Source organism: Esox lucius, chromosome 7 (genome assembly GCF_011004845.1).
Source record: "Esox lucius isolate fEsoLuc1 chromosome 7, fEsoLuc1.pri, whole genome shotgun sequence".
NCBI lineage: Eukaryota > Metazoa > Chordata > Actinopteri > Esociformes > Esocidae > Esox > Esox lucius.
Genome location: NC_047575.1, coordinates 38041636 through 38064596, shown reverse-complemented (window position 1 = coordinate 38064596; position 22961 = coordinate 38041636). Strand labels below are relative to the sequence as shown.

At 44.5% G+C, this 22961-nt stretch overlaps 1 protein-coding gene across 1 annotated transcript in view; it reads left to right on the top strand.

Annotated features, from left to right (window-relative positions):
• The first annotated feature begins 6046 nt into the window (after nucleotides 1-6046).
• ltn1 (listerin E3 ubiquitin protein ligase 1) overlaps nucleotides 6047-22961 on the top strand; it is a 25992-nt gene continuing 9077 nt past the window's right edge. Inside the window, exons 1-26 of the mRNA XM_029121020.2 lie at nucleotides 6047-6189; nucleotides 6334-6540; nucleotides 6816-6914; nucleotides 7060-7119; nucleotides 7734-7904; nucleotides 8139-8191; nucleotides 8437-8617; nucleotides 9485-9658; nucleotides 9970-10160; nucleotides 10905-11052; nucleotides 11129-11392; nucleotides 11730-12044; nucleotides 12696-12832; nucleotides 12926-13019; nucleotides 13280-13505; nucleotides 13626-13697; nucleotides 14210-14377; nucleotides 14738-14891; nucleotides 15455-15605; nucleotides 17741-17987; nucleotides 19129-19285; nucleotides 19881-19991; nucleotides 20615-20742; nucleotides 22181-22316; nucleotides 22432-22576; nucleotides 22731-22944. Of these exons, the coding sequence (XP_028976853.2) occupies nucleotides 6151-6189; nucleotides 6334-6540; nucleotides 6816-6914; nucleotides 7060-7119; nucleotides 7734-7904; nucleotides 8139-8191; nucleotides 8437-8617; nucleotides 9485-9658; nucleotides 9970-10160; nucleotides 10905-11052; nucleotides 11129-11392; nucleotides 11730-12044; nucleotides 12696-12832; nucleotides 12926-13019; nucleotides 13280-13505; nucleotides 13626-13697; nucleotides 14210-14377; nucleotides 14738-14891; nucleotides 15455-15605; nucleotides 17741-17987; nucleotides 19129-19285; nucleotides 19881-19991; nucleotides 20615-20742; nucleotides 22181-22316; nucleotides 22432-22576; nucleotides 22731-22944 (4042 nt within the window). The 5' untranslated portion in view covers nucleotides 6047-6150. The remainder of the gene's footprint in view (nucleotides 6190-6333; nucleotides 6541-6815; nucleotides 6915-7059; nucleotides 7120-7733; nucleotides 7905-8138; nucleotides 8192-8436; nucleotides 8618-9484; nucleotides 9659-9969; nucleotides 10161-10904; nucleotides 11053-11128; nucleotides 11393-11729; nucleotides 12045-12695; nucleotides 12833-12925; nucleotides 13020-13279; nucleotides 13506-13625; nucleotides 13698-14209; nucleotides 14378-14737; nucleotides 14892-15454; nucleotides 15606-17740; nucleotides 17988-19128; nucleotides 19286-19880; nucleotides 19992-20614; nucleotides 20743-22180; nucleotides 22317-22431; nucleotides 22577-22730; nucleotides 22945-22961) is intronic.

Sequence of the window (22961 nt, the reverse complement as noted above, 5' to 3'; positions counted from 1 at the left end):
TGTTTGTTAACCTTAATTTGAAAAAAAATCTGGTCTTTACAGCAGAATTTCTTTCTCACAAATAAAATGAAATAAATTTCATTTAAGCTCATACACAAGTTCTATCCTGCTAAGAAATGTATACAAAGATTTAAGTCTGATATTGAGCTAACATGCTCTTTTTGTATGAAGTCTGATGAAACAGTGGCTCACTTATTTTGGTCGTGTCACTACATTCAGAAGCTTTGGAATGATATTGATGCATTTGTTAAGTGTAAGATTTGGCCAGGCTTCTCAATACATATGAGAAACATTATATTTGGGTACTTTGACTCAGACCCCACAATGAAAATATCTGTTTTGTTATGAATTTAATTATTTTCCTAAGTAAATTTTACATTCACAAATGCAAATGTTCAAACAGTATACCTGTCTTCTCAGTCTTCTTAAAAGAACTAGAAAATTAAATGGGATCTCAGTATCTACTAATAAGAAAGCAATAAGGACTGTAAGAATTTGTACTGCTTTTGATCTCTTCGTGTGAATATCTTGATGTGATGTAATCTGGCCCTATCTATTTTTCTTTTTTTTTTCTTTTCTTCTTTTTTTCTCTTTTCTTAATGTAATTTACATAAGTATTCTTTTTATATATATATATATATTTATTTTTTTTTCCTATTTGTTGTTATCTCCATTTTCATTGTTTTGGTGGATATTATGTGATGTATACTTTCTCCTTTGTTATGTTCCTGTTCTCAGCATCAATAAAAAAAACAAAAAAAACAAAAAAAAATAATAATAATAATACACTTATAAAGGATGCGCTCACTTATATATGAACAGGTGTGCCCTGATTGGCTGAGCGGTAGTCCTTCATGACATAAGCTAGATTTTCAGCTGAGTCGTCTTTATGACGTAGGTAGCTAGCTGGTGTAGCTAACTAACCGTTTCTGTAGGCTAACCATCCAAAAAAACAACGAGTCAGACCATATCAGTAATAGTTGGGAATATACCAGGAGAGGAGACATGTCTCTAAAAATGAATGCTCACGCTTTTTGGACAGTGTGCATTTACAATCAGCCACCAAGGAGAATAAAAAATAAATAAAAAGAAAGCTATATATTCGTCTTAATGGAAACCTAATATATGAAATAAGAAAATGCAGATCCATGAATCTATGAAATCTATTAATCTATTGTAGCGACCCTGTGTTCATTTAAAGTTCTAAGTTGCTCAGTTATGCTTCATTAGGGGGCGGGGCCTGACAGTTAGGTGGGGCTGTTTTACCTGGTGGGATGTCCCGCAGTGAGGAGGGCATCTCTGGGGGGCTTGGGGACAGCAGGGGCGGGTCCAGGGGTCTCAGGCCATAGCTTATATAAGGTGGGGTTTTGGGAAGCATCTCTCTCTCTTGTGGCTCCACTCCTGTGTGTGATAGAGAACCGTGACATGTGATACTTGTCTTAGCTAGCTACAGATCTAGGAGAGTTTGTCAAGAGCCTGTGTGTTAACAGGTATTGTTGGGCGTAGACAGTGGCCACACAGCAGTCTTGTTAGGGTTAATAAATTCTACCTGGCATTCTTTACCTCTGACTCCTGATTTAGCATTCCGGCCAGGGGTGTTACACTATTATAATATTGAACAAAATACAATGGCAAGATTAATGTAGCACCCTTTCCCCTTTTCAGACTGCAAAAGTCGTGTATTGGGGATAAAACTAAAATACAGGAGAGGGCCACAACATCTGTCCCCAAAATCATGGGATGTTATTTTCATTCTAATTCTATGGTTATAATTGCTCCTGTATGTGCAGTTTTAGGATCTAATAAAGCCTTTAGACAAGAGACAGCAATTTTTCTTGTTGGTTAGATTAGATTAAAGTTTATTGTCATTGAACAAGTACAAGTACAGTACAATGGAATGCACTTAGCATCTAACCAGTAGTGCAAATAGAACAATGTATAAGTGGGATGTATACATTGTGGGAGGCAGTACTAAGCGATGGGCAGGTGGGTATGGATAGTGCTGGATCACAGAGTTGGCAGGGTTACAGTAGCTGGAAAGAAACTGTTCCTGAGCCTGCTGGTGTGCGAATGAAGAAACCTGTACCAGCTGCCTGATGATAGGAAGGCAAACAGTTTGTGGCTTGGATTAATGCCACAAATTCTTTGATGATTGACAATTGACAATTAATGGGGAAAAAGCCCAAGTGGAGTACAGTCAGTGTAATCATTTAATACATTTATTTAATACATTTATTCAAAGTACAGTATGAATGTTTTTGGCTTATTGAGATGGTGGAATGCCCACTTCCTGAAGACTCAGGCGCTGCCATACGCCATGTCCGTGCTGAATTACTACTCATGTCTCAGGGTTGGCATGTCTGTCTTAATTGGCAGGCTTCTTTGTCATTTGCAGCAATTGTTTTTCATTACGAGGTAGGGTAGCTAGGTCAGGAATATACTTTTTAATTTAATTTGTTGAATTTTGCGTTGAGTTCCTCAGTCTTTACACACTGATTTAGTCTCTACACACCTTTTTCATATACCTCGTTGTATTCCAAAAAGTAAAATGCATCAAATCTCCCCGCTCATGTGATTCCATTGACTTGAATGTTTTCCTACCATTTTCTGAACTATTTACTAGCAATTTTGTTTAGATGCCATTAACTTTAAAGTGCATTGTTGGTACTTGAGACATGCTACTTAGACAGGGATCTTTTTTTACTACCATTCAACTAATTTGTTTTTAGTTAAATGGTAGTAAACGTGGGAAGATATCCAGGAGTCTTCCCTCCTCTGAATGTCATTCCCCGCTCTGCTATGTCCCCACACACCTAGAACATGCTGGAAGATGTACTAAGTTGGGGAAGAGAGGTGATCCCCCTTACCTAGAAGCAACGAGTGTTAGGGACACCGGATCAATCTCTCACACCCATGAACCCATTCAAGGGGTTGAACAAAAAAATCATATGCCACGTTTAGGAATTGCATCCATTTTCAAACACAGTCCCCTTCTTTCAGGGGCTCAAATGTAATTGGACAAATTAAAACAATCATGAATGAAATGTTCATTTTTAGTACTTTGTCAAGGATCCTTTGCAGGCTATGACCGCTTGATGTCTGGAATGCATGGACATCACCAAACGCAGGGTTTCCTCCTTTGTGATGCTTTGCCAGGCCTTTACTGCATGCTGTCTACAGTTGTTGTTTACTGCATGCTGTCTACACCATATACCCTGGAGGAGTCAATAACACACCGAATACCATGGCATATCTGCGTATTTACAACAGATAATGAGAAAAAAAAATGTCTCAGATCTATGAAGAAGGAGCAACTAGTTTACTTGGAAAAAAAGTTTGGTAAAATTACTTCTGTCTACTGTGAATCTGCTCACTTGACAATTGATTGTACTGATGTTCGGTTTGGAAAATATAGGGATATTCGAGGACACTAGAAAAATAATTGACTCTTGGATGATCCAGTCGTTTTTAAAAACGTATCCAGGGACACCTTTCTTTATGATAGAACCAAAATACAGGATCTGCGTCTTGTGAGCAACATTAAAGAAACACTTCCGGGTCACGAAAATCTGGAATTTTTCAAAATAAAAGAGACCAACGAATTCCTTAAAAACGGAGATAAATTGAGTTTATTGATTGTTTGAGAACATGTACCTCTCAAAACATTGACAACAATTCAAATATGATCATATTTAAGAGTAATTTCGATAAAAAGGGTGTTAGTGGGTGTTAAAACAAGTTCCAAGGGTAAAATTCAGACAATGCCAATGACAGAATATGGAATACATATTGCCTCATAACTAATAAACTATTGAATATTCCACAGAGAAAGCAGTGTAGGAAATGTCCAGGAGAATGTGTAGAGTAAGACAAACCTGTCTAATCATGGGGAACAGTGTGCTACATCTAGCAACACAATATTTCCACACCCTCTTTTTCCACAATGCAACTCAATGGATATGAAATACATATTGGCCTATAAAAAATTGGCCTATACATATTGGCCTACTCCACCCATTCCATTATAGGCCAATATGTATTTCATATCCATTGAGTTGCATTGTGGCCAATGGAATGGGTTGAGTAAAACACCAGCAACAATTGCAAATACAGAGTGCCCCTTGATTTCTTTGCATATAATCATTCTATAGAGTCTCCTGAACATTTCCTACAATACATTCACCGCGGCATGTAGAATAGTTTTTTTTTTATAGGCCAATATGTATTTCATATCCATTGAGTTGCATTGTGGCCAATGGAATGGGTGGAGTAAAACACCAGCAACAATTGCAAATACAGAGTGCCCCTTGATTTCTTTGCATATAATCATTCTATAGAGTCTCCTGAACATTTCGTACAATACATTCACCGCGGCGTGTAGAATAGTTTTTTTTTTATAGGCCAATATGTATTTCATATCCATTGAGTTGCATTGTGGCCAATGGAATGGGTGGAGTAAAACACCAGCAACAATTGCAAATACAGAGTGCCCCTTGATTTCTTTGCAGATAATCATTCTATAGAGTCTCCTGAACATTTCCTACAATACATTCACCGCGGCGTATAGAACAGTTTTTTTTATAGGCCAATATATATTTCATATCCATTGAGTTACATTGTGGCCAATAGGATCTAGGATGGGTGGAGTAAAACACCAGCAACAATTGCAAATTCATAGTGCCCCTTGATTTCTTTGCATATAATTATTCTATAGAGTCTCCTGAACATTTCCTAGAGTACATTTTTACAATATACACTAAGCAAAGTGTCAAAATAGATACATTTAATATTATTAAAATCGCGTTTTACCGCGGACTTCTATTTTGAAGGCAAAATCCGAAAACCGGAAGTCTTATTGTTGCTACCGAATCTCTAATGTTGCCTGCATGACGCTAATAAATACAGGAGCACTGCTGATCATGTGTTTCCTGCCTTCTGACGCGTTTTCCGGGTTGCTGTTGTGTCGTGTCTCATACATAGTAGCGTCATGCTGGCAACATTAGAGATTCCTTAGCAACAATAAGGCAGCCGGTTTTCAGATTATGCCTTCAAAATAAAGGTCCGCAGTAAACCCGCGATATTAATAATATTACATTAATCTATTATGCCGCTTTGTTTGGTGTACATTATAAGGATATAGATAATAAAAGGAATATCTACATAAAAAACTAAGGAAAATGCTTTTTAAATAGTACATCACAATATATTAATAATATTCCAAGGAGGAGCACATTGAGAAATGGAGATGGAGTAAACTATTGTTGTAAACATTTCATATTTTAAAAATGAGTCCATGAATCCTTGATGATGTAATTCTTGTTAATTTGCTTGTGTTCATTGGTTATATATGGGCTTGTTGCACTTAATCCAGCAACACAATATCTTCCACTCCCTCTTCAGCCCCCAAGGCAAAACCCTATAATATACTGTACATGGGATACATATTGCCTCATACAGAAAAAAAAAACAACTATTTTATACGCCACAGTGAATGTATTGTATGAAATGTTGAGGAGAGTGGATAGAGAGTGGAAAGAGTGAATTTATGCAATTTGCATTGTGGCCAATGGTAGGTGCGGAGTAAAATGCCAGCAACAATTGCAAATATGCAGTACCCCTTGATTTTCTTGCATACGTAGAATCTACAGACTCTCCTGAACATTTCCTACAATACATTCACTGTGGTGTATCGAATAGTATTTTTTTCTGTATAGGGCAATATCTACATGTACATTCTATTGTAATGTTTTTCATTGGGGACTAAACATTTCCCACATTGCTTTCTCTGTGGAACATTCAATAGTCTTTGAGCTATGAGGCAATAAGTATTCAATTTTCAGTCATTGTCAGAATTTTTATAGTGGAAAGTGTAATACCCTGATTTTATTGAAACTATTCTAAATATGATCAAATATGAATTGTTGTCAATATTTTGAAAGATGCATTTTCTTAAACAATCAATTCAGTTTGTCATTTTTGAAGTAATACGTTGGCTTCTTTTATTTTGAAACGTTCCTTATTTTCGTGACCCGGAAGTGTTTTTTAATGTTGCTCACAAGACGCTGATCGTTGATCCCACACTTTCAGACTTTTGCTGGTTAGCTAGCAAATGCATTTAAGTAAGCTAACTTAAGCATTAAAACACAAAACATGGGAAAGAATAAGCAACGAACGAAAGGAAACGTTCGGGTAAGTTAGCGCACTAATGCTATGTTTTCAGTAAAATATACCCCATGTTATGGTTATGTTACGGCCAGTTTTGTGCTAACTAACTACAGTAGCTAGCGAGCATCTTCGTTTGAAACCTGTTGTATCCAATTCTTTGCTCCATAGCCCTCCAGTAGCGGGCGGGCTGCCGAGCTGCTGGCCCGGGAGAGTGGTGCTGTTCCCGGGTTCGTGGGGTTCGGTAACATGGCGACAACGGAGCTTGGCTACGTACCGGCTGTTCACGGGGCCGAGGAGATTGACAACCTGGTTGATGCTGACTTCCGTCTAGTGTTGAGGAAGCTATCCAAGAGAGACACCGTCACAAAACTCAAGGTGAGGGAACGGAGATGAAGGGGTCGGGTTAGGGAATATGTATTGTGAAGGACACTAGCGGCCCCAGGAATTTTGGACTTGGGGAAGCTACGGTGATGCCAAGGGGTGCTGATCAGAGAAATGTGGCAGATTGGACTGCCTGTCTTAGGGGTGCCAATAGGGGAGCTAAGTTTATTCTTGAGGGTGCTCCATAGTGCCTGGCCTGGAGCGGTCAGTGGTAAAGGAGAATACAAAAACCTGAAATGTCTCTAATGCTGTGTGCTTCTTCCCTAAAGGCAGCACAGGAGTTTGGCGCTATGTGTCAGCAGCGAGACTCAGACGTGGTCAAAGGAGTTCTGCCATATTGGCCCAGAATCTACTGTAAGATGTCAGTGGTGAGTCTAAATTAGCTGCTGTACCTATGGTCCTGTGCTGCAAACGTTTTAAATATGAGCCGTGAAGGGTTTGAACCCACGACCATGTCATTTTGTTGACAGATTGGTGATGTAGATGCTGATATTCTTGTTGTTGTTGTGGCAGGACCATGACCGGCGTGTGAGAGAGGCTACACAGCAGGCATTTGAACAGCTGGTCCTTAAGGTACAAGAAACACACACACAAACACGCCAGATTTTCACTTTTAATCGTTATAATGGTGTCTATTGCGTGTGTATTACTTCAGGTATTTCAGATTAACTGGATGGTATTACATCACAATCTCATAGAGATAACAGCATTTTAATCATTTCATGAAACTCAAGACAGTAAGTGTTTGGTAAATGTCTTAACTGTCTGGTAACAATGCTTAAACAACGTCAGGTGACCCCAGGTTATAACACGTCCATGAAAACAGGTTGTAACCCCTCTGAGACCCCAGGTTATAACACATCTATGAAAACAGGTTGTAACCTCTCTGAGACCCCAGGTTATAACACGTCCATATAAACAGGTTGTAACCCCTCTGACACCCCAGGCTATAACACGGCAATAACTACATGCTCTAACCCATCTGAGATCCCATGTTCTAACCCATCTAGGAAAACAGGTACTAACCCCTCTGAGACCCCTGGTTATAACACATCTGTGACTACAGGTGCTAACCCCTCTGAACCCCAGGTTATAACACGTCTGTGACTACAAGTTTTAACCCCTCCGAGACCACAGGTTCTAACACGTCTGTGACCCCTGGTTCTAACCCGTCCGTGTGATCCCAGGTGCGTCGCAGCTTGGCCCCGTACCTGAAGAGCCTGATGGGCCACTGGCTTCTCTCTCAGTGTGACACCTATGCCCCCGCTTCCTCCGCCGCCTGCCAGGCCTTCAGCGCTGCCTTCCCCCCCAGCAAGCAGGCTGAGGCCCTCAGCTTCTGTAAGGACGAGGTCCTCACTGTGAGTTACACTGATCATGATGATGATGATTACATAGAGACAATGAAAAATAGGACATAGCCTCTTTTTATAAAATACTTTCATTTAAATGCTGGCTTCCATTTTTTTATTAATCAGAGTAGTTACTGACAGATTAATTGATTCCTGGACAATATATTTTTGTCCATAGGAGAGGCAGCGTTGGGTTAGGAGACGCTGGTGATGTTGTGATGATAATTATGTTTCCTTTTCCAGGTTCTTCAAGACAACTTACTGAAGGAAACTGCTGACACTCTGAGTGACCCACAGTAAGTTTGGCTCTTCCATACAAAAAGATTGATTTGTCTTTGCTTTCTTAATCTAGTGAAGGGTTAACTAGGCACCTTGATTAAGTGGATGAAAAAGTAATCTCCAACCAGCCTGTTTTGGGTTTTGGTCTACTTGTTGCCACTTTCTGCCTAAAGGTTAACCAAAACTCTGGTCCGGACAGCTCTGAAAATACTGCCTGCTGAACGGCTTGATTAACATGTTGATGATTTGTGTGCCATCTGAGGAGTGTTCCAGAGGAGGAGAGAGAGGCAAAGTTTTTACGCCTGCTGACCAGCTCTTTACTTGGGGTGAAAAGACTCATATCCTCACTGCCTCAGACAGAAACACACAGCCTGCAGGATCGCCTGACACACCTCCTAAGCCAGGCCAAGTTCTGGAAGTACAGCAAACACCAGACTCCCCAGGTAACTGTTGGCCTGTCTGACTGTCTCTGTAAAACACCAGACTCCCCAGGTAACTGTTGGCCTGTCTGACTGTCTCTGTAAAATACCAGACTCCCCAGGTAACTGTTGGCCTGTCTGACTGTCTCTGTAAAACACCAGACTCCCCAGGTAACCGTTGGCCTGTCTGACTGTCTCTGTAAAACACCAGACTCCCCAGGTAACCGTTGGCCTGTCTGACTGTCTCTGTAAAACACCAGACTCCCCAGGTAACTGTTGGCCTGTCTGACTGTCTCTGTAAAACACCAGACTCCCCAGGTAACTGTTGGCCTGTCTGACTGTCTCTGTAAAACACCAGACTCCCCAGGTAACCGTTGGCCTGTCTGACTGTCTCTGTAAAACACCAGACTCCCCAGGTAACCGTTGGCCTGTCTGACTGTCTCTGTAAAACACCAGACTCCCCAGGTAACCGTTGGCCTGTCTGACTGTCTCTGTAAAACACCAGACTCCCCAGGTAACCGTTGGCCTGTCTGACTGTCTCTGTAAAACACCAGACTCCCCAGGTAACCGTTGGCCTGTCTGACTGTCTCTGTAAAACACCAGACTCCCCAGGTAACCGTTGGCCTGTCTGACTGTCTCTGTAAAACACCAGACTCCCCAGGTAACCGTTGGCCTGTCTGACTGTCTCTGTAAAACACCAGACTCCCCAGGTAACCGTTGGCCTGTCTGACTGTCTCTGTAAAACACCAGACTCCCCAGGTAACTGTTGGCCTGTCTGACTGTCTCTGTAGAACACCAGACTCCCCAGGCAGACCCCCGTGTTTTATCTTTGAGGCTGTGGCCGTTCTTTGAGCTGTTGTCTCCATCCTAACCCCCATGTCTTCCCTGCAGGTCCGCGGGGCGTTCTTTGAGCTGATGTCGTCTCTGTGTGAGCACAGCCCCGTGGTGGTGCAGGCGGAGGCTGCCAGGGTCTGCCCCACTGTCCTCCTGGCTCTGGATGACACCGACCCCATGGTGTTGCCTCCTCTGTGGGAGGCCGTCCTACACACACTCTCCACCGTCACCGTAAGTCTGCCCGTATGTGTGTGTCCAGGTTTTCTGTGGGCTGAATCTCCGAACCATGATCTCCTGGGATCTATGCTTTTGCGGAGGCAAAGGGATATTTTTTCTCTGCGTCTCCATCCCCGTAAATTCGATTGGCATTCATCCTCAGGGGTTGTGAGGTCCCGTGTAGCTCTGTTGGTAGAGGTTGTGGATTGCGTTCCCACAGAGGCCAGGTCGTGAACATAATGCACTCACCACTGGTAGTCACTCTGGATGAGGCCTTCAGCTGAATTACTGAAAATGGCATTCTTTTTTTCATCTCGGCGCCCCAGGACTGCTGGAGTCACGTCAACGCGAAGAAGGGTGTTCTTCCCAAACTGTGGTCCCTGTTAAGGGATGGCGGTAAAGGCATGGCTACATCCCTTCACCCAAACCTGCTGCCCTTCATCAGCAAACTGCCCTCGGAGGTCACCGCCCCTGACCTGGACTTCTACACAACCTTCTACAGCTCTCTCATACAGGGGTAATGTCTGTCTGTCTGTCTGTCTGTCTGTGTGAGTGCTTCTCTCATACAGGGGTAATGTCTGTCTGTCTGTCTGTGTGAGTGCTTCTCTCATACAGGGGTAATGTCTGTCTGTCTGTCTGTGTGAGTGCTTCTCTCATACAGGGGTAATGTCTGTCTGTCTGTCTGTCTGTGTGAGTGCTTCTCTCATACAGGGGTAATGTCTGTCTGTCTGTCTGTGTGAGTGCTTCTCTCATACAGGGGTAATGTCTGTCTGTCTGTCTGTGTGAGTGCTTCTCTCATACAGGGGTTCTGTCTGTCTGTCTGTCTATCTGTCTGTCTGTCTGTCTGTGAGTGCTTCTCTCATACAGGGGTAATGTCTGTCTGTCTGTCTATCTGTCTGTCTGTCTGTGAGTGCGCTTCTCTGTTAGTCTGTCTTTCTCATACAGGGGTAATGTCTGTCTGTCTGTGTGAGTGTTTCTCATACAGGGGTAATGTCTGTCTGTGTGTGTGTGTGTGTGTGAGTGCTTCTCTCATACAGGGGTAATGTCTGTCTGTGTGAGGGCTTCTCTCATACAGGGGTAATGTCTGTCTGTCTGTCTGTGAGTGTATGTGCTTCTCTGTTAGTCTGTCTTTCTCATACAGGGGTAAGGTCTGCCTGTGCACCTGTCCAGCTGTGTTAGTGTGTCTGTTAAACAAGGGCTCGTTAGCCTATCTCAAAATGAAACTTCTGTATTTAATCGTGTGTGTGTGTGTGTGTTGCAGCCTGTCCCGGGAGCGAGCCATATCCAGCCCATCAGAGAGTTCGGCCATAGTGGTGTCGTCTGTGGAGTGTCTGAGATACACTCTGTTACAGAACACTGGGGAAGAGGAGGAACACAGACTGATCCGGACCATGATCATACAACAACAGGTAACACCCACACACACTCATATTATGTATGATTACAATTTACTTACATTTCTTTCTCTTCCCTCTCTGTCCAAAGCTCCTCCCCCTCATTGACAGTGCCCTGGGAAACTCCTCCCTCCAAGCCGGTCCCCTCTTTCCATTGGTTACTGAAATGCTCTTGTCCTGGGAGAAGAGGGCTGGACTTCAGAATTTGGGCGGGCTTAGTGAGGGTGAGAATGAGGTGGTCTTTGATAGGCTGCTCTCTGATTTCTGGGAGGGTCTTAGGGTTATGCTGGCCCGTCATGTGAGCAATGAAGAACTGGAGCTAAACGAGCTGGAAGGAATGGCCTCCCTGCTACAGGTGGGTCTTGTTTTCCTCTTGTTCGTTTCACATTGATTCTACTTTCCAAATCATCATTCATAACTACCTTTCCCTTTCTGTCTCTCTGTGTTAACCCTGCCTGTCTCTCTCTGTGTCTGTCAACCCTGCCTGTCTGTCAACCCTGCCTGTCTGTCAACCCTGCCTGTCTCTCTCTGTGTCTGTCAACCCTGCCTGTCTCTCTCTGTGTCTGTCAACCCTGCCTGTCTCTCTCTCTCTCTTCGTGTCTGTATGTCTGTCTGCCTCTGTCTGTCTGCCTCTGTCTGTGTCTGCCTGACTCTCTGTCTGTTTTTCTCTGTTCTGTCTGTCTCTCCTCCAGGTTATGCAGAGCCCAGACAGTGTGTGCAGAAAAGAGACCAAGATGAAGAAGAGATCTGTGAAGATTTGTTTCTCTGAACCAGAGAGCTCTGTCTCTCCAGAGGAGGTGGCGGTAACCCTGAAACACCCCCAGCCAGAACCCCCAGAACTGGGCCAGGGGTCTACAGAGGGAGTCCTGAGGAGCTGGCACCTGGAGGAGATTGTGTGTCAACAAGCCCAGATCAGCTACTCATACGTGGATGAGAAGAACTCTGAGAGACATCTGGTCTACCTTTCGCTCCTCCTCCAAACCTTCCACACGCCCAGAGTCTTCACTGTGAGTCTTTTGTCTTTCACTGATAATACATGATCCATCAGAGCCTGTTTAGAGCATAGTCAAGAATACCAACACTATTTCCTTTTTATTAGTCCTTAAGAATACTTATTGGCCAGTTCATTGTTAATTTGTGCTCAGGTTTACTTAATTAGTGTGTGGTTTCTACCTGTCTGCTCATATACGTTGGAGTGGGACATTTGTAATGTGGCTCTGGCCACAAGCTGTAAACTAAGCTGGAGGTTTATCAGAGGTTTACCACCTCTTCCCATTGTACAGAACTAGCTGTTCCTCCCCAAGTATGGCTCACAAAACAACCCTTTGAAATGTGCCAACAGATGTTTAGTTTTTTATTTCTGTTGTTTTAAACTGAAGCCTTATGTATTTTATTCAGCTTAATGAGGTTTGTTCAAGAGGCATTCAACACAGCGTAGTTAGCTTTTTATTCCTGAAACATGTTTTAAAATGTGTTCATTCAGGTTTGAACCATAAAGAGCCTGTGTATCGTTCGTTTATGAATACCTGTTCCGTTAGACAGTATGTTTCATGTATTGATTGTAATGTCTGATCCAATCATCGTATTTTATTTCTATCTTACAACTCCATTCAAACTCTAGAATGTTTTTCTGATCTTCCCGTTGTTTTTCTTTCCAGAGGCTTTTAGCCACATCAGAAGAGGAGAAATTGAAAGCAAAGGATGACCAGAAGGAGGTGGAGGGGGTCTTTCCCACTAACCCAGCCGTCCACTTCCTCCTGGAGCATGTGGTGTTGTGGCTGAGTCAGGAGGACAGGTGATGGAGGACACCGGGGAGTATTTGGCGTCCACGTGGGCTGTGAAAAGGGGTCACCGTTGTCTCATGTTCACATCAACACCTGTTTTTCAGGATGGAGACCAGCTACCTGGTGGAGATGGTGTTTAGTTGTCTACGGTGCTGCGGTCGCCAGGAGACCACCCGCATCCTCAATCACATCACCACGGTAGCGCCCAAATCCATACGTCTAGCTCTTAGCCAACTGTTCAGTCTGTTGCCCTACTATGGTGTCAGCTGGCAATAAGCCACTTAAGACTGAGATGCCTCACTGCTGTTATGAACCGGCTGCAAACGCTAACAAACAGAAGTCAGGTGATGTTGTGCCTGTGGTTTACTGTGTCATTTATGACTGCTTTTAGCCAATCAGCATTCAGAATTCAAACCGTGTTTCATGTGAAGTAATACGGGCCGTTTCTCTCACAACAGATGGATCTGAAATGGGCCGTCCTTCTCCAGATCATACACAAGGCGTGTGCAGACGCAGCTTCTCTCCAGGCCTGCAGTGATTGGTTGAAGGGCTCTGTGTTGGGTGAGCGGCTGCTGGGTTTGGCCGAGGAGCTGTGCGAGGCGGGACTAAAGGGTTCCGGCACCGCCCCCGACAAAGACAGCTGGGCTCTGATCAGCCTAGCGCTGTCGCAGTATCACAACAACGGTGAGAACACCAACCACCAAACAAACATCGACTAACGGTTGACTACCCTTTGTTGTGACACTGTCACGTCCGACAGAACCTAGCAGAACTGTTTTGAGTGAACGTTGTCTCCACTCCCAGAACCTCTGATCGGTGCTGTGTATGTGGAGAAGATGATCGAGAAGCTCCATGGCACCCTCTCAGCAGCTAAAGGTAGGCAAGCGTGTGCATAACGTATATATAACGTATACGTCACATATTGACCGTTGACTTTGTATTGTTTTAGTTCCTGTCAACTTTAATGGTTTTCAATTGTTTGATGTTGCATGGTCGTAGTATTTTGGGATACTGTGTCATCGATTACAGGCAAATTATTAACTAATCTGTAATAATTCGACTTCTTAAAAGCCATTGTTATTTTTATCAGATTTTGCGTTTCCTCTGAATAGGCATCCAATATGACCCAGTACCTTTCTAATTTTATCATTTTCATGCAAGTCATGCTTGCTATTGTTTTATTTATTCTTTGTTGCATTTTTATTGATATAGTCATATATACAAACATTTTATATCCATGCATAATGTACAATTACAGAAAGAGACTGTATTTTATTTAGCATATCATTTATCATTTTTCTGTGCATCCAAATATTAAAATATATATAAATGAAACAGACTTTTCCATGATTGAATTAGCATTAAGCCAATATTGTGTTATCCTACAGGTCTGTCAGAGGAGGGTGATTTGGAACCTCTGGTCTGCTTCATCTGTGATGTGGCCTCTACATTCTTCTCCTCTGTGACACACTGCCTCCTGCTGCCCTCTGCTGAGGAACTGCTGCTCACGGTCTTCACTCTGACCGCACAGGACCGCACACTCACACACATGTCAGGTAATGATCACACACACCTGTGTCGGGTAATGACCACACACACACACCTGTACAATAATGACCAGACACACACACACACAGACACACCTGTGTCGGGTAATGACCACACACACCTGTACAATAATGACCTGACACACACACACACACAAATACACACACACCTGTATAGTAATGACCACACACACACACCTGTACAATAATGACCAGACACACACACACACACACCTGTATAATAATGACCAGACACACCTGTATAGTAATGACCACACACACACCTCTGTTTGGTAATAAACAGAAACCTTCTTTCTCTCTCATCTTTCTCTATTTCTCTCTCCCTCTTCTCTCCCTTCTCTCTTTCAGACTCCCTGCTGAGGAAGCTCAGTCATGCCTGTCAGGCTGGTATCCTGTCATTGGTCCATCACTCTGCGTCAGAGGTTAAGGAAGGCAGCTTCCTTTACAGTGCTGCATTCTGGGTTAAAGCCCAGCTGCTAACCTCGTCTCTTGGACCCAACGGGTAATCAACATGTTTCCTTTGGTTCCAGGTCTTTGGTCTGATGTTACATTAGATTTCCTAGCTGGATCCAGATCTTTGGTCTGATGTTACATTAGATTTCCTAGCTGGATCCAGGTCTTTGGTCTGATGTTACATTAGATTTCCTAGCTGGATCCAGGTCTTTGGTCTGATGTTACATTAGATTTCGTAATGATCCATGTAAATGTCAGACCAGACGTTTGTTGTAAGGTTGGTAAATCTGTCCCCTTCCTCTCCGTCTGTGTTAGAGTCATGGTTATCGCTCTCAAAAACCTGTAGACTAGGGCCAGAGGGCTGACTTATACACAGGAATCCAAGCTATGCACTGCAGAGTGTAGGGGAATTATTGAGAAATATCTGTAACATTGAAGAAAAAGCTTGTTTTTCAAAAAATGAATATTAATGTTATTTCACCGTCTGCTGTTATTTCAGCCTTATCATTTTGGTTGAAGTGATGGTGTTGTTCGTTCTAGGTCCGATGTTCTGTCAGATGTTCTTTGAGGTTCTAGATCTTTGGTGGGTTGTTATATGTGTGGTTCCATTAGTCTGCAGGTGTTGGTCGTGGCGGTCCAGAGTCTGGCTGACACGCTGCGATCTGTTGGTCAGCGAGGCTTCTCCCTCCTCTCGCAGTTCCTTTCCTTCCTGACTCCAAGCCAATCAGAGTGGATAACCATCCGACGAGCCCTGCCCCCTCAGGTAGTCTAACACAAAACAACTGATTGATTATGTGCTTTCGTTTGCTATTTGTAGAATACTGCTTGAAGGAAATATACCGTTTCCCCATTAAACATTAGAAGGAACTTCTCACCTGATATCAAACAATTGAAAACCATTAAAGTTGACAGGAACTAAAACAATACAAAGTCAACGGTCAATATGTGACGTATACGTTATATATACGTTATGCACACGCTTGCCTACCTTTAGCTGCTGAGAGGGTGCCATGGAGCTTCTCGATCATCTTCTCCACATACACAGCACCGATCAGAGGTTCTGGGAGTGGAGACAACGTTCACTCAAAACAGTTCTGCTAGGTTCTGTCGGACGTGACAGTGTCACAACAAAGGGTAGTCAACCGTTAGTCGATGTTTGTTTGGTGGTTGGTGTTCTCACCGTTGTTGTGATACTGCGAGCCCAGCTGTCTTTGTCGGGGGCGGTGCCGGAACCCTTTAGTCCCGCCTCGCACAGCTCCTCGGCCAAACCCAGCAGCCGCTCACCCAACACAGAGCCCTTCAACCAATCACTGCAGGCCTGGAGAGAAGCTGCGTCTGCACACGCCTTGTGTATGATCTGGAGAAGGACGGCCCATTTCAGATCCATCTGTTGTGAGAGAAACGGCCCGTATTACTTCACATGAAACACGGTTTGAATTCTGAATGCTGATTGGCTAAAAGCAGTCATAAATGGTGTTATTATAGTGTATCTCAAAAATTATTGTTAGAGTACACGTGGCGGCTCTGGAGATGGTTCTTCAGATTTGTGGTGTTCGCACTTTTGACCGGCACCTTTTTAGAGCAAATCCGACAATTTGCCTCCTCACAAATAATTTTCTTGATTTGGCTTAAAACCACAATGTGCCAAGAGCGGTACATTTGCATTCGGCTTTTGATCTACCAATAAATCCACATTGTTAACAATTCTTAAACTGAAATTAAGAAGCAAATTATAGCCTGGTACTCCTCAGGTGTGGTCCAAGACCTCACGTCCTCTTAAGTTTAAAACAGGGCAGGAGAAAATGTAGAAAGAGCATTCCTTAGATTTACAAGGATTTACAGTGAAGATGGAGAACTGGCCCTACTTCCTCGGCACAATAATATAGCAGCGTAAGACCTCGGGGCTGAGACAGGGGGGTCCAGTGACACTGTGGCCCTATCTGGGGGAGGCCCCGGACAGGGCCCAACAGGCAGGAAATCAATCCACCCACATTGCCAGGCATCAACCAAAGGGACACCCACCAACTGCAACCACCCTGAATGAGGGCAGAGTATTGTCAGCAGAGTTCAACCCAATTGCACGATGGGCGTAACAGAGAGACAACAACAAGCCAGTGACTCCGCCCCCAAATGGCATTGAAGGGAGGGCATCCCGCTGGCGATGAGAGCCCACCTGGCAAGACAGCAAGGGTGGACAGTATCAAGCCTTTCCAGTCACCTTCACGCCCCTGGGCCAGACTGCACTTAATCACAGACCATGCTTAATAAATGAGTCTTAAGTAGACACTTGGATGTTTTCACAGAGTCTGCACATCGAACCTTAGTTGGCAGGTCATTCCACAGTAGTGGAGTTCTATGAGAAAAGGCCCTGCCTCCGGCTGTTTTGTTAGAAATTCTAGGTACAATTAAAAGGCATGCATTTTGCAATCTAAGGTTACTTGTAGGTATGTATGGCTGGATTATTTCAGCAAGGTAAGTAGGAGCAAGTCCATGTATTGATTTAAAGGTTAAGAGTAAAACCTTAAAATCACCCTTAACCCTAACAGGCAGCCAGTGTAAAGAGGCTAGTACTGGGGTAATGTGTTCAGTTTTCTTTGTTGTAGTTAGGATTCTAGCAGCTGTATTCAGCACTAATTGAAGTTTATTTATTGATTAATCAGAGTAACTGGAGAGAAGAGTATTGCAGTTATCTAATCTACAAGTATCAAAAGCATGGATTTGTTTTTTCTGCATCCGTTTTTGATAAAAGTTTCCTTGGTCTTAATCAGATGGCAAACATGATTTTGGAATCTAAATATTGTGCAGTAAGATTGATAACATCAAACTAATTGCGAACTGGCTTAAAAAAAAAAACGTTGTCACCTTGTCTCCTCCCTCTCTTACCTTGCCTCCCCTTAGTGGGTGCGGGCTCCCCTACTGTCAGGTCGACTGAGCGTCTGTGAACAACCCGTCATGGAAGTGTGGAAGCTCCGGGGCTCCTCCAGGCTGCCAGCCCACCTGTCGGTCTGCACCCTGCTGGCTAGACTTCTCTACACCCCCAGGGCTGGTCCTGGGGCCGGTGCTGGGGATGCAGTGACTTCAGATGACCAGCAGGGGGCAGCAGAGTGTTCACAGATGACTGACGTGAAGGACTTCAAACACACAGGTGAGTGTTGGAATTCACTTGAGTTTAGGTAATCTCAGAACAGTTTTATTTTTTGAAGGGGTGTCAAACTCCATATTTGTGTTTTCTTTGTTGCAAGGCTGTTGACAGTGGGAATCATAGAGAACCAGGTGAAGGGTGGAGAGTGGTATTGAAACCCCACCTACGGAGAGACTATTTGTGTGCGGAGCCGGAGCGTTACCACTCTTAAAGCCGCTCCACAGAACAGTATATTTTTTTGTTGAGATTTGTTAAACTAAGACTGTTTAAGATAATGGATATGCTGACCATACATTACTAGAACATGTTGACTTCAGGGCTGGAAAAACACCTTTGAAAATGCTTGTTTGTCCTGCTGTGTTGCCCAGTGTGTCAACTAGAAACACCTTTGAAAACGCCTCTTTGTCCTGCTGTGTTGCCCAGTGTGTCAACTAGAAACACCTTTGAAAACGCCTGTTTGTCCTGCTGTGTTGCCCAGTGTGTCAACTAGAGAAACACCTTTGAAAACGCCTGTTTGTCCTGCTGTGTTTCCCAGTGTGTCAACTAGAAACACCTTTGAAAACGCCTGTTTGTCCTGCTGTGTTTCCCAGTGTGTCAACTAGAAACACCTTTGAAAACGCCTGTTTGTCCTGCTGTGTTTCCCAGTGTGTCAACTAGAGAAACACCTTTGAAAACGCCTGTTTGTCCTGCTGTGTTTCCCAGTGTGTCAACTAGAAACACCTTTGAAAACGCCTGTTTGTCCTGCTGTGTTTCCCAGTGTGTCAACTAGAAACACCTTTGAAAACGCCTGTTTGTCCTGCTGTGTTGCCCAGTGTGTCAACTAGAAACACCTTTGAAAATGCCTGTTTGTCCTGCTGTGTTTCCCAGTGTGTCAACTAGAAACACCTTTGAAAAAGCCTGTTTGTCCTGCTGTGTTTCCCAGTGTGTCAACTAGAAACACCTTTGAAAACGCCTGTTTGTCCTGCTGTGTTGCCCAGTGTGTCAACTAGAAACACCTTTGAAAACGCCTGTTTGTCCTGCTGTGTTGCCCAGTGTGTCAACCAGAAACACCTTTGAAAACGCCTGTTTGTCCTGCTGTGTTGCCCAGTGTGTCAACTAGAGAAACACCTTTGAAAACGCCTGTTTGTCCTGCTGTGTTTCCCAGTGTGTGAGCTGCTGTATGCGCAGCAGTGGTGTGTGGAGATGGACAGTAGCCTGGGCCTAGTAGCAGAATACCACACCATGCTGAAGGAATGGGTTCCGATGGACACAGTACATCACCTGGGACCAGCCAGTGAAGTACTGACCACACTTTACACCAGGTAAAAGATGTAATACATTAGATTCACTCGACACAGTCAGTGAAGCACACGCTATGACCCCACTGCTGGCCAACCATCAACTCAAAACTGAAGTCATGATTCCGTGTACGAGCCACTTGTTCAGAACAGGGTGTTATTGCTGTCATGGTTTAGACTTCTATTAATGCATTTAAAGCTACAGTTGGTCTAGTTGCAGCTTTAACATTGGATTGAAGTGTTTTGCAAGACACCTGCAAGGGTGATTAGCACATAGGTCTCAAATACAGAGAATTTCTAAACAATAACGACTGAGTCACTAAATGCACATCAGTAATCAGGCCAATGAGATGTGACCCCTGCCATATGATCTGCACGTCTCCCATCCATTTGGGGAGAGATGACGGTCACCAAGCAGGAGACTGAGGCGACTTGAATCAGTTCCAGTTCGATTTTCATGTTTTCTACTGTGATGGGGAATAAACCGAGCACATATTTTCTTGAGCAAGCATTGGCTGGAGCTTGTTTTTCGTGGACTGATTCAGACGTAAACATTCACACCAACCCAACCCAATGTTCTGGTTCCGTCTAACGATCTCCATCCCTTCCTCCTCCCCAGGTCTATAGAGGAGGGAGGCCTGTGGTCCCTGACACTAGGGAGCTACATCCACAACCACAACCTGGCACAATGCCCTGGCACAGTCCAGTCACTCTGTGGCAGCCCTGACAGGTAAGATATCAGTACAGAGTTAGCGGAGGCACGGGGCTAGCGGGGGCACGGGGCTAGCGGGGGCACGGGGCTAGCGGGGGCACGGGGCTAGCGGGGGCACGGGGCTAGCGGGGGCACGGGGCTAGCGGGAGCAGGGGGCTAGCGGGGGCAGGGGGCTAGCGGGGGCACGGGGCTAGCGGAGGCACGGGGCTAGCGGGGGCACGGGGCTATTTTGGCTTGCGATTGGTGGTGATTTGAGATTTAATTTAAATGTGAATGGACCTTTTTATATGTAGGTTCCCAATGTCTGTCAGAAGTAACCCTATGTCCAAGAATACTTTGAATGGTTTCTAATGTCTGTGTGTTTCTCTGTGTGTGTGTTGGTCTGTGTTTCTCTGTCTGTGTGTTGGTCTGTGTTTCTCTGTCTGTGTGTTGGTCTGTGTTTCTGTGTGCGCGTTGGTCCGTGTTTCTGTGTGCGCGTTGGTCCGTGTTTCTGTGTGCGCGTCGGTCCGTGTTTCTGTGTGCGTGTCGGTCCGTGTTTCTGTGTGCGCGTGTCCGTCCGTGTTCCTGTGTGTGTTTCTGTGTGTCGTTCTTTGTTTCTGTGTCTGTGTGTGTGTGTCGGTCTGTCTGTGTGTGCGTATCAGTCTGTTCCCCCTGTCAGAGAGCAGACTGAGTACTCTCCAGGTGTTGTGTCCGTGTCTCACCCCTGAGGAAAGAGAGCGCCTCATCGCCCTGGCCACCGCCGGCATACTCAACTGGCAAGAGGACAACAGTAAGAACACACAAACTCATGCAATACGTAGAATATAGAGATAACGCTGGTTATGTCCTTCATTTCACCCTTTAAGTTATTTTAATGAAGCTTGACAGCAGTCTCTGGTCATATGGGGTAGTTAACTTCTGCTAAAAAACATTGGTTTGAACCAGGTGTCAGAAACGTCTGTCTGCTAGCTTTTCTATAATTGGTTTGAACCAGGTGTCTGAAATGGCTGTCTGCTAGCTTTTCTATAATTGGTTTGAACCAGGTGTCTGAAATGGCTGTCTGCTAGCTTTTCTATAATTGGTTTGAACCAGGTGTCTGAAATGGCTGTCTGCTAGCTTTTCTATAATTGGTTTGAACCAGGTGTCTGAAATGGCTGTCTGCTAGCTTTTCTATAATTGGTTTGAACCAGGTGTCTGAAACGGCTGTCTGCTAGCTTTTCTATAATTGGTTTGAACCAGGTGTCAGAAACGGCTGTCTGCTAGCTTTTCTATAATTGGTTTGAACCAGGTGTCAGAAACGGCTGTCTGCTAGCTTTTCTATAATTGGTTTGAACCAGGTGTCAGAAACGGCTGTCTGCTAGCTTTTCTATAATTGGTTTGAACCAGGTGTCAGAAACGGCTGTCTGCTAGCTTTTCTATAATTGGTTTGAACCAGGTGTCTGAAACGGCTGTCTGCTAGCTTTTCTATAATTGGTTTGAACCAGGTGTCTGAAATGGCTGTCTGCTAGCTTTTCTATAATTGGTTTGAACCAGGTGTCTGAAACGGCTGTCTGCTAGCTTTTCTATAATTGGTTTGAACCAGGTGTCAGAAACGGCTGTCTGCTAGCTTTTCTATAATTGGTTTGAACCAGGTGTCTGAAACGGCTGTCTGCTAGCTTTTCTATAATTGGTTTGAACCAGGTGTCAGAAACGGCTGTCTGCTAGCTTTTCTATAATTGGTTTGAACCAGGTGTCAGAAACGGCTGTCTGCTAGCTTTTCTATAATTGGTTTGAACCAGGTGTCTGAAACGGCTGTCTGCTAGCTTTTCTATAATTGGTTTGAACCAGGTGTCTGAAATGGCTGTCTGCTAGCTTTCTCTGGTTTGAGATGGATACATCCCTTCGCAGTTGAAACCAAGCACACGCTATGAAAATGTCCGCTGTCGTTGCTCACGTTTCATAAAACCATTCCTCCGGATTTATGTCAGCTGGTTATTTGGAATGGAATCAAAAGACCCGGGGCTGTTCCGAAAGTGACCCCCCGTGTCCCGTCCTCCAGGTGTGTTAGGGTGTGACCTCTTGTGTCCCATCATCCAGGTGTGTTAGGGTGTGACCTCTTGTGTCCCATCATCCAGGTGTGTTAGGGTGTGACCTCTTGTGTCCCATCATCCAGGTGTGTTAGGGTGTGACCTCTTGTGTCCCATCATCCAGGTGTGTTAGGGTGTGACCTCTTGTGTCCCATCATCCAGGTGTGTCAGGGTGTGTATCAGTGCTGCTGTGTTGTCTAGAAGTGGGCAGCCCGGTTGATGAGGAGCTGCTACATGCCGTACTGGCCACCATGATGGAATGGAGGAACAGCAAAGAGGACTGGTTCCTGTTCAGCAGGTAGGGGAGACAATATGTTAGCTCACTTTAACGAGGGCTGTACGGCTCGCTGGCTGGCTGGCTCTGATTGTCCATGTGTCTCTCTAACTTTGATGCTGAACTGCTTGTGTTCCAGTGATCTGTCCAAGACCTCCACCACACAGCTTTCGCTCAGTGTAGAAATGATGCGTTTCCTGTCCTGGCTGGTGACTCACTCGTCCAAAATAATCACAGGCAGCCATTGGGATTTCTTGCTTTGCTCAATGCTAGCCTGGCTAGAGGTAAGATTAGCGGTCTACACCGGGTGTCTTTGACAAGGAAATACTTCTAGGTCCAACCTGTACTCTATCCCTACAGTTGCGTTGCAGCCTCTCTTTAATCTCTGTCTTTCCTAATTTCTGTCTGTCTCTGCTCGCCCATTCTCCCACTTCCCAGACTGCCAGCGATAACGTGGAGTGTCTGTGGAACCCGTGGGTTCAGCTGTTCGTGTGCGAGTGCTGTGAGCTGATCGTTCGGCTGAACCAGTTCTTCACAGCGCCCCCACCTGGTGTGGCTGACCTGATGCCTTCGGAGCTGACGGCAGAGTGGAATGACTTTTTCGTAGAGGGGATATACAGCTTGATGCTGCCACTGCCAGGCAGAATCACTGGTAGGCTCTTTCTCTCA